Genomic DNA, 16708 nt, shown 5'->3' on the forward strand with positions numbered 1-16708 from the left:
TACGGGTATAGACGCATTCACGCATATGGGCCTCTTTTATAGCCCCAAGAAGCCAAGGAGACTGCTTCTTCCTTTGGAAACTAAAGATTGCCTTCTGTCTGTGGGTGCACCGGACACTCTGGTATGCAACGGTCACAAGATCGGTTGATTGGTCGCTTTCCTTTTCGGGTAGGCACCGGACTGTCCGGTGACCCTTTCTTGACTGTTGGTGTGCTGACGCGGCCGACGTCGATCGCGTTGTCGATCGTTTGTCGTCTGGCCCACCAGATATGTCCGGTGCACACCAGACTGTCTGGTAAATTTTAGCCAGCGAGCCAAAGCAAAAACCTGAGAGCAGCCAGTTGTGGCCAATTGCCCGGGCCAGCACCAGACATGTCCGGGGCACACCGGACTGTCCGGAGAAGCCCACTCTGTCTCTTTTGAGCCAAACTCCTTCACTTCTTTTTGACTTTTTTATGATGGTTTCTAGCACTTAGATAAACATAGTTAGCAACAAAAACAATTGACTCAGACCTTGAATCATACATTTATCACTTCTTTTCAAAATGGTTGGAAATATGCTCAAGCTAAGTCGAAATGCCACTTTACTTGCACAAAGAAGTTAGTAGCCAAATAAAAGTGCAAGAAACATAGTATAGTGTAAGTGCAACTTATTCAAAAACGTAAACCTCCTGGTTTTGTAGTTTTACCCAAGGTTGCAGTTTTTTGTCTTTCAATCCAACTCATTTGTACTTCACATCTTCAATTTGCTTGATTTAAACATGTGTTCATGCTCATATGAAGAATGTTAGTTCAATGTGCTGTGTTGGGCAATTAATCACCAAAACACCTTAGAAATGATCCAAATGTACATTTCCCTTTCAGTTGTCGACCCCTTCCCTTCTCGGAATCGTAGCGTTAGCACAAATATATGCTAGTAGACATAAACAAAACTAATTTGATTGTTCTTTCAGTTAGATACAAAATTAGTCGTATCATATTAGGTTATCCCTATCAGCCTCTCTATCATACTCCCTATCTCACTTTATATTTTAAAATCTACTCTGCAAACGGTATAGTCTACAATGCAAAATAGTGTTTCGCACGTTCATATACACGCTCTGCTGGAGATGGCCAGACCCATCATGCATTATTGTACTAATACAAAACATTAGAACTGTGAAAAGATCCATGTGAAAAGTGTACCCTACCCTCCAACATGGCTGTTAGACTCACATGTGAGGACTCTCTATACGACCGATCGAGGAGACCTAGGACTTATCGATTCTCTAGACGGGTCGCTAGGGCTTGCTTTGGAGGCGAAACTGATCAGTATTGACTGTTATATTGAAGAACGATATCGATCGTCTGCTATCACGTGTCGTCTCTAATTGGTCCATATCATTTTTATGTCAAAAAAATAAATAATCTAAAATATCCCACTACAGGTTGACTGTAGTTTAGAGATTTTTGCTCTCGCCTAATTGTTCTATCTAAGCCATGCTTCCTACGTAAAATATCCCACTACAGCTAATTAGAGCAACTCCAAAAAGGAATCCTAAACCGAGGTCCTAAATTTAATTTGTAGAACCGATCTAATCTACTTAGGAGTGACATAAAACTTGGGTCTCCAACAACAGAGCCTCAAATATAGTATTTAGCAACTAAATCAGTTTTCATCGGCGCCAATCCATTTTTTTCCCCTTGGCATCCCGTGCTGCCATGCTGCTCACGTACTCGATCCATCTCCATCCGGTTCCTGTCCACGTCCGTCCAGTTCCTGTCTAGGTGCTGCTCATGTACTCGATCCATCTCTCGTGTTGCCTGCTCGTGCTGCACTGCTGCTGAGATGTCCGCCGATCCATCTCCAGGGACGGTCGATGCAACAACACAGCGGGGATGGAGGCTGTTAGGTGAGTGACGAGTGCGGAGGCAAGCGCTACAACAGATAAACCGCGGAAGAAAGTTCGTTGCTTTGGAAGGGAATAGGTCCCCTCTTCGCGTGCAGTGGCAGCTGCTCCTTTGATGTCCTGGTCTTGGACTCTAGTGGCTGCGAGAAGGTGCCCTATTTCTTCACCGTCGTCCGCCAAGAAGGGATCCTGCATGCAACAGGCGTGGGATGTGATGACTGGCGGTGAAGAATTGGTGATGGGCCTTGAGGAAAAAAAAAACCAACATGCTCACATGATCTCTGCGAGGAACGGTGAGCAACACATGAACAGTGCAGTCTAGAACACAAAATGGTTGCCCGCTGTACTTGCTAGTCCCAGCAACGAACGAGAGGCCATCTGTCACAGATGAGTTTGTTCACGCGATCTTGGCACGCCCCAGTACTGTACAGTACTGTACGGGAAGGAAGTACGCGTAGTACATGATTGATAACAAGAACGTGAACATGATGATCCTGATCTGCGGGGTACAGGTCTCGCCGCTTGTAAGTACTCCTACTGGGAACTGGGCCGGTCGGCCGGAAACCAAGCCCAGCTGTTCATGTTCCCTTCGTGGCTGAAACTGAACACCAAAAATACATTTCCTCCGTACTGAAAGACAGTCTGAGACAGTGAGACCAAGTGACCAACCAACGTTCGGTCCAAAGGCCCCCCTTGTCTGGAAAGTGGGACGCTTTTGCGATCCATTATCCGGTTACGTTACGTTGTTATCGGCCAGAGGCACCTCGTGCTTGCTCGTCATCAGGCACCACGCGCGCTTGCGATTGGGATTGGCATTGCCATTAACAAGCCTCCAGAAAGCACCCCCCACGTCCCCACCCAATGCATCGTTCATTTTGCAAGGTTATAGAGGTACACAGACAATCGGCCAGATAAATGCGCATCTCGTTGATACATCCCCAACCCAAAGCACCCCCAATGCATCGTTGATATGCATGCACATGTACTTGGGCCAGCAGGCAGTCCCGCTTTTGGAAGGGGTCCACCAGTAGGATCCGAGCTTTTTGCGGTGAGCCAGAGGATATGCCAGTGCCATCCACGTGGTGACATGAACCCGAGCCAGACGTGGATATATTTGGTTGCGTGATCCAGACTGAGCCGGACTAAGTGAGATGATCGGAGTTAAAGAAGCCCGCATATAATGAGCCAACCTAAAATATTTGGTTGACTGGTCAAAATAAACCTGGCCCATATAACTCATCACTCACCATGCCAACGGTGTCCCTTGTTGTGGCGATGATGATGTCTGCGCAGGAGATGACGCCGGGGCACGCCCTCTCGAGCGTCGTCTTCACGTCGTTGATGAAGTCGTAGCCGAAGATGCCACTGTTCTCCACCGCCGTCTTCTCCGGCAAGGCCCCACGCACGCCCGCAAGGACGTCCACCTGGCCTCCTTGCGCGCCAGGCTCGCGCAGCAGGGCAAGGCCGGCGTGGCGCTGCGCCTGCTCCTCGCCGCCGCGCTCGCTGGCTTCCTCCTTGTCTTCGCCGCGCGCACCCTGGTCACGTCGCCTGTCCCGTCATCGCCCTCGTGCTTGTTGGAGCCGCAGCCGCTGGTGCACTACGCCACGTCCAACGCGACGCCGCAGCAGACGGCGGAGGAGATCAGGGTGGCGCTGCGCGTGCTGCAGCGCCGCACGCCCTGCAACTTCCTGGTGTTCGGGCTGGGCCTCGACAGCCCCATGTGGGCGGCGCTGAACCACGGGGGGCGGACCGTGTTCCTGGAGGAGGACGCGGCGTGGATCGGTAGCGTGCGGGGCAGGCACCCGGCGCTGGAGTCCCACCACGTGGCCTACGACACGGCGCTGGCCGACGCCGACGCGCTGCTGGGGCTCCGCACCCACCCGGCCTGCGTCGCGCAGCCCGACCGAAGAGGCGTGAGGCGAGAGAGGCGAGAGCCGCGGCGCGTCTGCGAGTGAACTCGAGAGGCGAGTGAACCCTAGCGCAGTGGGCGAGCACGGGCCAGGCTGATGCGCGAAGGAAGTTACCTGCGTTTCAATTGGGCCTGGCCACGAAGTCAGATGTGGCTCGCCTCAGCTAGACCCCCAAGCTGGGCCAGGATACCAAACATGGCGTGCTTGTTTCAAATGGACCTGGTCGTGCGCTGGGCCAGCCAACCAAACATATCCATAGTCACGCACCGGACTACCCGGGTGATATACAGTCTGTTGAGTCACGCACCGGACTTCAATTTGGATAAGTTAACGTCTCCTATGTTTTTAGGCTATAAAAGAGACTCCTACATGCCTTGGAACAGTACACAAGCACCTCAAGAGCTGCACAACATTCTGATACGTCGCGACCACGCCTCCGGGTGATTCTAGAGATATTTGAGCGTTGTTTTTGAACTGTAACTCTGTCGGTGTGTTCTTGCGCTCTTGTCTTTGCATCTCTTGCGTGTGTTGCTGTGATTTGCTCTTGCGTGTGTGTTCTTTCTCCCTCCCTTACTCTGGTTTTAATTGTGATCATTGTGTAAAGCTGTTGGAGACTCTAAATTGAGAAGTTTCCTCACTCACAAACGAGATACTGAGATATAAGGAAGAACCGTAATACTCAAGTTTGATCTTTAGATCACTTGAGAGGGGTTGGGTGCAACCTTCGTCCATTGGGGCGTCACAAACATGGAGTAGGCAAACATATTACACTTGACCGAACCACGGGATAACAATCGTCGCATCTCTTGTGCTATTTACTTTACTACGATTTTTCTTCTAAGTTTTGTACTCTCACTTGCTATATTGCTCTAGGTCTAGTTCATGTCATGACAGAGCAATCAAGTGAAGGGAACATCTCTTTCTCTCCTCTCAAAGTTGGTTTAATTTGCTCTAACTCTAACTTTTAGACCAAGTTTTTTGTGTTTTAAGTTAATTTCTGTAGGATCACCTATTCACCCCCTCTATGTGCACTTAATTGATATTGGAGCCGGTTTCTTCCGTTGGATCTAACAACCCGAAGAAATGGCCAACGATGCTAAAGGGAATGGCAAGGCGAACGACGAGAAGGAGACACTCAACAACGAGTCCAAGAGAGAAAATCATGTCAACTCAAGATCCGGGAAGAGGAGGGAAGTAGAGATGGCAATGGGTACCCGCGACCCGATACCCGATGGGTATTTACTCCATTAGGGTATGCATGTGGGCTAAATATTCTACCTGTGGGTCTACTATTGGGCAAAAATCTTCACCCAATGGGTAAACAGGTATTAGAACGTTCCACCTTCACCCATACCCGTTAACCCGCGGGTATAAAATACCCAATATAAACTTAGCCCAAGCATGATCTTGGACTTTAGTAATCCATCTTTTTTACTATTTAACAACCTTTTAGGCCATAATGTCATAGAAGGTCTAACGACAATTTAATGACCATGTAATGGAACATGTAATGTGCTATGTAGTACTGTCATAGTGTTATTACTTTATCCAATTATCTTTGGTGTGTTGAATGGTTGGTTAAATGATGCTAGAAATTTTACAATGGTATTTAGATGTATATACTTGACATTTGTATAATATAATATTTTGATAGATGTTTAATTTTTGTGGGTACGGGTGACCCGATGGGTGACCCATACCCACGTGGGTATGTGTATTAGGGTAAATTCATACCCACCAGTGTATATGGGTGACCCGATGGGGTTATTTTTTGTCGTGGGTATGGGTATGGGGTAGTAATACCCGGTGGGTATTTACCCATTGCCATCTCTAGAGGGAAGGCAAGAAGAAGAGGATCAAGAATATTATCTACTACGGCAGCAACACCTCTTCGTCTTCACCAAAGGACAACATCGACTCCTCCCCTTCAAAGAAAAAGACGGTCAAACAAAAACTACTCTAAGACGTATTTTAATTATTCGTGTATTCGTTACAATGTCAATGCTCATTTATTGTCTATTTCTCTTGTCGAACCTCCTCACTTTGATGGCGAGGATTATTTTTGGTGCAGTCATAAGATGCGCAATCATTTATTTTCTCTTCATCCTAGCATTTGGGACATAGTAGAAAATGGGAAGCATGTTGTAGATAGTGATCGCGAGAGCTACAATATTATTCACATGCAAGAAATGATTCATAAAAATACCTAAACTACTACTGTGCTTCTAGCCTCTCTATACAAGGATGAATACAACAAAGTTAGTGGCTTGGACAATGCTAAGGAGATTTGGGACACCCTCAAGATTTCTCATCAGAGAAACAACATCACCATGATCACCAAGATGGAGTTGGTCGAGGGTGAACTTGGGAGGTTTGCCATGAAGAGGGGTGAAGAGCCAACTGAAACATACAACAGGCTCAAAATCCTGGTGAACAAGATATGAAACTATGGGAGCATAAGATGGACGGATCGCAACGTCGTGCGACTAATGCTATGGTCATTTACCGTATGTTAGGGGCCTTCTATGCCGAAGATCGCTCGTTTAACATGTTGCTTCGGCACAAACAAGTGTATTTTAGGAACATTTCCACTGGCGGATGAAGCTGACCTTCGACCAAGGTAGCGTACAAAGAAGCTTCGTCTGTGCGCGCAAATGGTGAAGATGACAGCCAAAGTTGGTAACTTCGGACACAAGCCAAAGGGGAAGCTACCAAACAACGAAGGCCGAAACCCACACAGCTGAGGATGGAGAAAATATGTTATTGTCCTAATATCATTTGTTAACAATGTGTATAAAACCTTGATGGGCATTATTGTAATTATGTACAAAGGTGATTCATCTTCCCTTATAAATAGATGAACAGTGCCCTATAGAAAGTACATTTTTCGAGGGAACAACTTCGTGATGCTTAGCCTTCGAAGTACCTTCGTGTCACCTTGCGTTAAGGAGACGAAGGTATGCTTGTAAACTCATCTAATGTAAAAAAAGAGATGGAATAAAAATGCTAAGGCAAAGAAGATGGTTTTCATACTTCATGGTGTAATGTTGTTTCAATCTGCATTGTTTCATTTATACTTCTTTATAAAGACATTCGTCCTTCACATTAACACTTTGAAGTCAAGGATGGAGAACTACATTCTTAACTTGTGTTGCCTTGATTTTCAATGCCTCTAGGGGATTGAAATCAAGTATCCAACATTGGCGCCCGCCTCCGGTGATCTCACGACCACAACGAGCTTCATCACTACAAAGACAATGGTGAATCATCAAGCTTCATCTACTTCAATGGAGAAGCTTACTCTCTGTATCGCTGGGGGGCTCAAGCTTCAAATCTAGCAACAAAAAGCAGAAGAAAGAAGCCCAAGGAAGGGTGCAACATGTAGGCGTTCAAGGACCCTACAATAGGACCAAGTGGTCCCACATTCCTATTACCTTCTCTCAGGATGATCTTCGTCTTAAAGATTATCCGCACAGAGATGCCATGGTTATCTCCTATGTAATCAAAGGTTTTGTTCTGGTTAACACAGGCGGTGCTGTAGTTATCATATTTTTCAAAGCTTTCAGGCAAATGCAAGAGCCCAAAGATAAGCTCCAAGATTCAACTTTCCCTCACTGTGGCTTTGGAGGGCAGCAGGTGATGGCACTAGAAAAGTTGATCATGCTTATTACCTTCGGCTATGTCAATAACACAAGAACAAAGGAAGTCATATTTGAGGTTGTTGATATGAAATTCCCATACAACGCTATCATCGGAAGAGGAACTCTCAATGTGTTTGAAGCAGTTCTACATTCAACTTATCTTTACATGAAGATACCCAGTAATCAAGGAGTGAATCAGTCTATGGCAGTCAAGAAGCAGCAAGAAAGGTAGAAGGGACTCTGCAAGAGTTCAAGACTATTTATAACATAGATGAAGCCAAATCTCAAATTCAGGATTCTGAGAAACCAATAAAAGAAAGGCATCTTCGGTGGATCAACCGAAGTCGATGCTGCTCCATGATGATGTTGCAGAGCAGAGAGTCATCTTCGGCAATCAGCTAACTTTGGAGCAAGAGTATAATCTTCGAAGGTTTCTATTTCACAACAAGGATGTCTTTGCCTGGTCAGGAAATGACCTGTGTGGAGTGGACAGAAGCATAATAGAACATGCCCTAAACGTGGATCCAAGCGCCAAGCCACACAAGCAAAAGCTTCGTAAAATGTTCGAAGACAAGGCCAAAGGTGTAAAGGCTAAATTTAAAAGATTTCTTAGTGCTAGAGTCATAAGAGAAGACCCATAATGGTTGGCCAATACAATTATAATCAGGAAATACAATGGTAAATGGAGAATGTGTATTGATTTCATCGACCTCAACAAAGCATGCCTGAAGGATGAATTCCCATTACCAAGAATTGATTCACTAGTGGATGCAGCTACAACTTTATAGCTCATTAGTTTACTCGACTACTACGCAGGTTACCATAAAATATGGATGAAGAAGGAAGATGAGCCAAAAACCAGCTTCATAACCCTAATGGCACTTATTGCTTCCTTTAGATGCCTGAGTGGCTCAAGAATGCTGGTGGTTCAGCAGAATGACAGCCAAGGCGCTAAGTTCGCAGCTAGGTAGGAATGTCTTGACCTATGTCAATGATATCATTGTAAGAAGCACTAAGTAACAAGATCATATTTCAGATCCCTAAGAAACCTTTGCCAATTTCCAAATGGTGGGGTTAAAACTTAACCCTGAGAAATGTGTCTTCAGAGTGAAAGAAGGCAAGTTTCTGGGTTGCCTCATGTCAACAAAGGGTATAGAAGCAAATCCAAGCAAAATCGAAGCAATATTCGGATGGTGCCACCAATGTCAAGAAAAGGGGACTCATAGGTTAGCAGGAGGTTGGCTTCTCTAAACAGATTCATTTCAAGGTCTGTTGAACGAAGCCTGTTGTTCTTTGAGGTCCTTAAGTCAACAGAGGTTTTTCAACGGGGTCCTCCTCATCATAAGCCTTTGAGGAATTGAAGGACTATATAATAAAGCTAACGACACTTTGTCCACCTTCGCCAGGGGCTCCTCTATTACTCTATGTATCAGCTTAGCAGACAACCGTAAGTGGTGCCTTGGTCCAAGAGGTGGTAAGCGAAGGTGTGAAAATGCAGATGATTGTTTACTTCATATCCGAAGTATTAAGTCCATCCAAAATAAATTACACAGAGATGGAGAAGGTCCTTTATGCAGTCTGTCGGTACCCTGAATCAGGGGTACCCCTTACTACAGTATGAAGGCACGGTGCCCGTGCGACAATCTCTAGCCGCACGGTGAACAACACCTGACCCCACCACGTGGACGGCTCCAGGGGCGCCACGTAGCCAGAAAAGATGATATATCCCAGGATGCAATCAGTTGGACCGGACCTCCGCGAGGAAGCACCGGACCCCTGTGCGCACAGCCCGGGCCCCCGAATACGGTCTGAGACTCCCAAGTAAGCGTGCCAGGGTCCCTTGGATGGGGTCCAGATCCTTCTGGGTAAAGTTCGAGCCATCCATAACGAGGTCTCGGGACAGGGGATACCTTGACCTAAGCAAGGGTCCGGTACTGACACGTGTCCAGGCTTTGTCCTGTGCGCCTGCGCTCCCCACTCAGGCGGAGACCCGATGCTGCCATGTGGCTTGTTGCTCGTGACGTAAGCCAGCGGGCGGAGCCTGACGTAAGGCCTCTGGGCCGCACGATCTCTGCATTTATTGCGGAGAGGACGCGTCGCCTGTCCACCCTGTTGACAGGTGATGTGCCGCCTCAGCATTTATTGTGACCTATCCACTCAGCTAGCAGGCGGCGTCCAGGCCATCCTACAGGCGGCATGCCTGTCCAGTCCATTGCCAAATAGTACACTCGTGCTGCAAGGAGGACTGTGTCCATCATCATTTATGCGTTGCCAGAGAAGCTTCCCTGGCATGCCAAGACCACGCAGATCGCGGATGTCAGAGTGCAAGAAGATTGCTCCAGCGACTCTAAGTATTACATCCATTATATTCCTGGGCCCCGCATGGCGGGGCTCAACACCCTTGTACGTGCCCCCCTTGAGTTATAAAAGGGGAGGCATGCAGCGTTACAAGGGGGGAAAGAAAACACGGGGACGGACACTGGGACGGACATTTAGACCGAACTCAGACTCCGAGCTCTCAAGCTTTCACAGCAATCCAACACACAGTGGAGTAGGGTATTACGCTCTGGCGGCCCGAACCACTCTAAATCCTCGTGTGTTCCTGAGTTCATTGTTCATCTACCAACAGGCAAAACGCTTAAGCCACCTCCTCATCTTAGGATTTAGGGCGGGTGCACTCCGCCACCCGGCCGGAGAATTCCCTCTCCGACATTTGGCGCGCCAGGTAGGGGCTTTGGCATTAGGTTTTTGCTTGTTCTCTTGTTCGGCATGATGGTGCAAATTGTTGAGCACCGCGTCGACACTTTGGAGGATTTCATGGTGGAGGAAGAAGCTATGTCCTCCGTGCCACAAGTATCCAACCTCCCAGTGTCTGGGGCTGCTGCTGTGCACGCTGTGCGGCAACACATGCCTGCACAGGCATCCTGGACTCCGTCAAGGGCGACGCCCGGCGCGTTGTCCGCGACCAGAGAGTTGTTGCGCCACCCTCCAAGCTCCACGGCCTCGTCAGGGGCCATGAAGTAGTGGCGCGACGATGTCGACCGGCTGCTCGGCATGGCGCATTCCACCTCGGCCAGGTCCAGGCCTCGGTCATCCCGGCGCCAACATGAGGCAACGACGTCTGTGCGCTCAACCTCAGTAAGGGGCGCGCAGACCGACGACCTCCGGGTAGAGCTCAACCGCAGGCGTGCGGAAGAGGATGCCCGAATCTCTTTAGAGAGAGTGCGCGAGCACCGGCAAAACATTGAGGGTCGCAACCTCGATCAAGACTTCATTGCGGTAGCACCACAGGCCCCAATGGGCACCCGGTCCCAAGTGGGTATCCCCTTGGCCGGTGTGGGCTACGCCGCTCTCGCGGATCATCTCCGCGTGGCGTCATGGCCATCCAAGTTCCGGCCACACCTACCGGAAAAGTACGACGGAACGTCAAACCCGTCGGAATTCCTGCAGGTGTACGTCACCGCTATCACAACAGCAGGTGGAAACACTGTTGTGATGGCGACATACTTTCATGTTGCCTTGTCTGGGCCTGCCCGTACTTGGCTCATGAACCTCGCCCCAGGGTCAATCTACTCCTGGGAAGAGCTCTGCGCACGGTTCGTTGCGAACTTCGCCAGCGCTTACCAGCAACACGGTGTGGAGGCCCACCTCCACGCAGTGAGGCAGGAGCCCGGGGAAACTCTCCGGACATTCATCTCCCGCTTCACCAAGGTGCGAGGTACTATACCTCGCATTTTCGATGCTTCCATCATCACGGCCTTCCGCCAGGGAGTACGTGATGAGAAAATGTTGGAGAAGTTGGCCACGCATGACGTGGAGGCTGTCTCCACACTCTTCGCTCTGACCGACAAATGTGCCAGAGCCGTCGAGGGTCGTGCATGGCACTTGACCCCCGCAGCCTGGGATTACCCAGACGGGTGGATCGGGTACCGTCCCTCGGGACGGTAAAAAGAAAAAGAAGAAGGACTGTACCACCAGAAGTCGTGGTCCACCGCTCTAGTCGTCGCAGCCGCGATCGGGGGTCAGGGCGACCGCAACAAACGCCCACGGCCGCAGAGGGGTAACAACGGCTCATGCCCTATGCACCCCAATGGTCGCCACAACGCCGCGGAGTGTCGTGAAATCATCGACCTCGCGAAACGCGTCAGCGATCGGCGCGAGCAGTCTTCGAAGGACGGCTCCCCACCTCGTCGCCGACCTGGCAAGGAAAGGGTCGACGACGGCGAGGTGGTTGTGGTTGAACGGGACCTCGTTTATCAGTCACCCGAGGGGGGCCTGAAGGATGTCTTCACCGGAGACTCCTACTCCAGTGGCGACAACTAGATGGACCCCCTGAGGGACCCCATGCTCCCTGATCTACGGGGCCGAAGCCTACCTTCCCCCGGAAACCCTTCTGGACTCCCCACGGGTCCAGGTTTCTGACAAGCCCATGCAGAAATGGCTACAACATAAGGACGAGGACCCCATCATCAAACGCAGATGAGAACCCAGGGTCGGGACCTAGTCCTATAGCAAGTACCGAACCAAGAAGGTGAAAGGGAATTAGGCTTACACCTATTTTCCTAAATGATTTTGGTGGTTGAATTGCCCAACACAAATAATTGGACTAACTAGTTTGCTCTAGTCTATAAGTTATACAGGTGCCAAAGGTTCACACTATCCAATAAAAAGACCAAGAATTGGGTTCAACAAAGAGAGCAAGGGATAACCGAAGGCAGCCCTGGTTTGGCGCACCTGACTGTCCGGTGTGCCACCGGACAGTGTCCGGTGCACCAGGGGACTCCAAGCCAAACTCTTCACCTTCGGGAATTCTTAGAGGCGCTTCGCTATAATTCACCGGACTATCCGGTGCAACACCGGACAGTGTCCGGTGCTCTAGAGGAAAGCGACTCTGAACTCGCCAGCTTCGGGAATCCGCTCCGCTATAATTCACCGGACATGTCCGGTGAGCCAGCGGAGCAATGACTACTTCGCGCCAATAGTCGACTGCAACGCATTAAATGCGCGCCAGCGCGCGCAGAGGAGCAGAGCACGCGCGGGTGGCACACCGGACAGTCTACAGGACTTGTCCGGTGCACCACCGGACAGCCAGGCGGGCCCACACGTCAGAGCTCCAACGGTCGGAACCCAACGGCCTGGTGACGTGGCTGGCGCACCGGACAGTGTCCGGTGACGCACCGGACTGTCCGGTGACGCACCGGACTGTCCGGTGCGCCATGCGACAGCAGCCTCCACCAAACGGCTAGTTTGGTGGTTGGGGTTATAAATACCCCCAACCACCCCACATTCAAGTCATCCAAGTTTTCCACCTTCCAACTACTTACAAGAGCTCTAGTATTCAATTCTAGACACACCCAAGTGATCAAATCCTCTCCCAATTCCACAAAAGCTTTAGTGACTAATGAGAGTGATTTGTCGTGTTCTTTTGAGCTCTTGCGCTTGGATTGCTTTCTTCTTTCTCATTCTTTCTTAAGATCAATACTCACTTGTAACCGAGGCAAGAGACACCAAGTGTGTGGTGGTCCTTGCGGGGAAGTTTTGTTCCCGGTTGATTTGAGAAGAGAAAGCTCACTCGGTCCGAGGGACCGTTTGAGAGAGGGAAGGGGTTGAAAAAGACACGGCCTTTGTGGCCTCCTCAACGGGGAGTAGGTTTGCGAGAACCAAACCTCGGTAAAACAAATCCGCGTGTCACACTCTTTATTCGCTTGCGATTTGTTTTGCACCCTCTCTCGCGGACTCGATTATATTTCTAACGCTAACCCGGCTTGCAGTTGTGATTAACTTTGTAAATTTCAGTTTCGCCCTATTCACCCCCCCTCTAGGCGACTTTCAGAAGGGCTCCGCAACTCTCCCCCAGCTAGGAAGGACCCTTCAAGGTGATGGGAATACGCTGACCCGAGGGTGACTATCTTGCTACGACTGAAGGAGTACCTCTTCTTGACCACTGGAGCATCTCTGTAAGTTCTATCCATAGGAGCAAGTCTGAGGGGTCGAATTTTTCTCCCTTTTGTAACTAGGAAATACGTGTACGACCAGCCCGGTGAGGTCCGCCCTCATAAGCCCGGCCTGTTGGTCTGCACCCATGCACGACAGGTTATAAAGAAAAGATTTACCCCCTCAGGTGTGCCTCTATGATAGTTTTATCCTACTGCTCCATGGTCCTACCTTGCAGGTTTCCGGATGTTATTTTATCTAACCCACCTAAGCAGTTCCCATCCCATCAGACATGATGACATCCAAATTGAACAGCCAGGAGGGACCGACAGCCTGGGGGCCGATTCTAAAGAACGGGAACCCGTTCCATGGGTGGTCCGGAGCATGTGTGGTCGCTTAGCCTGGTCCCATACCCGAAAGCCTGCACACTCCGTCACTCCGTGACGAGTACCCTAGTACTTGGAGCTATAAGTCTTGTGGGTCCGGCAACCTGGGGTCCGGAAATAGAGAATGGACACTTGTCTCCTGGGGTGGTCCGGAGTCGTGTAGCCGCTCAACCTGGTCCTGTACTGTGGGCCTGCACGCTCCACCACTCTGTGACGAGTGTCCTAGTATCTAGAACCACCGTCCAGGAGGTCCGGATGCACAACTTGGCTTCCCAGACTAGACCCTGCAGGTCCCGAGCATGTATCAAAGGATGGCTAGTGTTAGATGGTGGGTCCTGCGGGTGTACTACTAATGCTCCCTAGCCAAAGCTGTGTGCAGGCCCGGGTCCTAGTCGAGGCTACCTCCTGGGGGACATTGCCAACTCTTTCCTAGGTATGCTGGTCTGCAGCCTCGACAAATCGAGCCTACATCCCAGGGGGGCAGGTACCAAGGAGGAATCGGTGACACCACACACAACATGGACAAGTGGTACATAGATAAGTGCTAATACTGCTTGATAAATAGTACTCAAAAGTACCTTACAAAAAGCAAAAGTATTACATCCGCCTTCAAGCGGAGTCCTAGCTCCATCTCTACTCTGCAGGAATGGACTACTCTGCACCAGCAGGGTCGCGTTGAAAGCTAGCTCCGGGCGGCTCACCAGCGGCGGCGACCACCTCTGCACCAGGCAGCCTCACCAGCGGCGACGACCACCTCTGCACCGACGACTTGCCAGCGGCGGCAACCACCCCTGCACCGGGCAACCTCCCAGCGGTGGCGACCACCTCAGTGTGCACGCCATGGCAAAGAGGTCCTCGCCCCCGCCCTCCTACGGGGGTGAGGACAAGACCATCCAAGCCATGGAGCTGGGAGCATGGCGACAGGCGGTGCTTGCGGTCTAGCCAGGACCGCGTAACCGAAGTTCTCCTCCTTCACAAGGCTGGTGATCATCCTTTTCCTCCGAATGCTGGAGGAAGAGGCGGGTCACTAGCCCATGTGGGAGGCGGAGCCGTATAGCTCAGCTTGCTCTCCATCACCGCAAGGCTGATGAACATCCTTGAAGCCAAGCACCGGTGGAAGAGTGTCGCTCCCACAAGGCCACGCACCTCCAGCAGAGGAAAGATAAGACCGGTAGCACCAACCCACTGGGGAGGACAAAAGGCATGAACTCTCCAGCGGCAAGTTCATCGGGATGGATGGCGCCGACGCAAATCTTTCCGCCGAACGCCGGCGCATCCCATCCAAGCAGGCGGTATACCATGTCGAGCACTCACTCAGTCTGGGCATGCTCGGGATGAACTTACAAGGCCATGGCAAACTACGGCAACGCAAAGCAGAGACCTTGAAGGCAAAGGGGCGCAGAAAGCTCGAAGGAGAGAGGACGCCGCGAGTGGGAGAGAAGTAAGGCATGGCTGCTACTCAAGGGACGAACCCCTCTTTAAAGGCAGACTCCCCCGCTCCCGCCTCGAAACACCGTGAGAAGTCTCCCCCGATGCACACCAGGGTATCCATCCTATGACACGGGGGCCTAGTCCCACAAGTCATATAGCTGGCGCGTTGGTCTTCGAGTGCGAAGAAGGCGAACCGTCACACAAGGAGCGTGCTACCGCCCCGCGGTTGTGCACCCCTTCATCTTCGCCCTGACCAACGGCCAAGAAGGTGAACCGTCGCACAAGGAGTGTGCTACCGCCCCGCGGTAGTGCGCCCCTTCATCCTCGCCGCGACCAACGGTTAAGAAGGTGAACTGCCGCACAAGGAGCATGCTACCGCCCCGCGGTAGTGCGCCCCCTCGTCTTCACCACAACCAGCGGTCCAACCTCTGGCATGGGGGCCCAGGCCCACATGTCATGCACCTGGCGCGCCGGTTTCTAGGTGCGGAGAAGGCGAATCGACACGTGAAGAGCGCGCCTCCGCCTACGGTAGTGCGTCTCTTCGCCTCCGCCAAAACCAACAGCCCAGTCCCTGGCACAAGGGCTCGGGTCCACGAGCCATCCTCCTTGGGCACCGGCTCCTGGGTGCAGAGAAGTCGCACCATCGCTCGCACCAATACTGTGCCTCCTCGGGGCCGCCGCAGAAGACTGAGAAGGTGAATTTTCAAAACCAATGCAGCAGTATCGAGGCACCCCGCGCATGGCCCAGTGAAACCATCAAGTACGGAAGTCACGTGTCGGTCAGCCGCGGAGACAGGCGTGACAGTTGGCGTGAACAGGCGACAATTTATGACAGCAAGCGCGCGGAAGCAGTGTGCCAATTGCCAATCAAACTTTGGCCCCACCTGCAGGCTCATTCCTCCCCTGAGGCGGGCCCGGGGGCCACTGTCGGTACCTTGAATCAGGGGTACCCCTTACTATAGTATGAAGGCACGGTGCCCGTGCGACAATCTCTAGCCGCACGGTGAACAGCACCCGACCCCACCATGTGGACGGCTCCAGGGGCGCCACGTAGCCAGAAAAGATGATATATCCCAGGATGCAATCAGCTGGACCGGACCTCCGCAAGGAAGCACCGGACCCCTGTGCGCACAGCCCGGGCCCCCGAATACGGTCCGGGACTCCCAAGTAAGCGTGCCAGGGTCCCTTGGATGGGGTCCGGATCCTTCCGGGTAAAGTCCAGGCCATCCATAATGAGGTCCCGGGACAGGGGATACCCTGGCCTAAGCAAGGGTCCGGTACTGACACATGTCCAGACTTTGTCCTGTGCGCCTGCGCTCCCCGCTCAGGCGGAGACCCGATGCTGCCACGTGGCTTGTTGCCCGTGACGTAAGCCAGCAGGCGGAGCCTGACGTAAGGCCTCTGGGCCGCACAGTCTCTGCATTTATTGCGGAGAGGACGCGTCGCCTGTCCACCCTGATGACAGGCGATGTGCCACCTCAGCATTTATTGTGACCTGTCCACTCAGCTGGTAGGCG

General features: G+C 51.3%; 1 protein-coding gene across 1 annotated transcript; it reads left to right on the top strand.

The window, feature by feature from the left end:
- Nucleotides 1-1878: 1878 nt before the first annotated feature.
- On the top strand, nt 1879-3844 carry LOC103644460 (glucuronoxylan 4-O-methyltransferase 1). The gene is made up of 3 exons (XM_008667663.1): nt 1879-1892; nt 2647-2780; nt 3183-3844. Exons 1-3 carry the CDS (start codon nt 1879-1881, stop codon nt 3842-3844), a joined length of 810 nt encoding a protein of 269 aa, XP_008665885.1.
- The last annotated feature ends 12864 nt before the right edge of the window (nt 3845-16708 follow it).

The sequence above is a fragment of the Zea mays genome, chromosome 1, assembly GCF_902167145.1.
Source record: "Zea mays cultivar B73 chromosome 1, Zm-B73-REFERENCE-NAM-5.0, whole genome shotgun sequence".
In the NCBI taxonomy this organism is placed as follows: Eukaryota; Viridiplantae; Streptophyta; class Magnoliopsida; order Poales; family Poaceae; genus Zea; species Zea mays.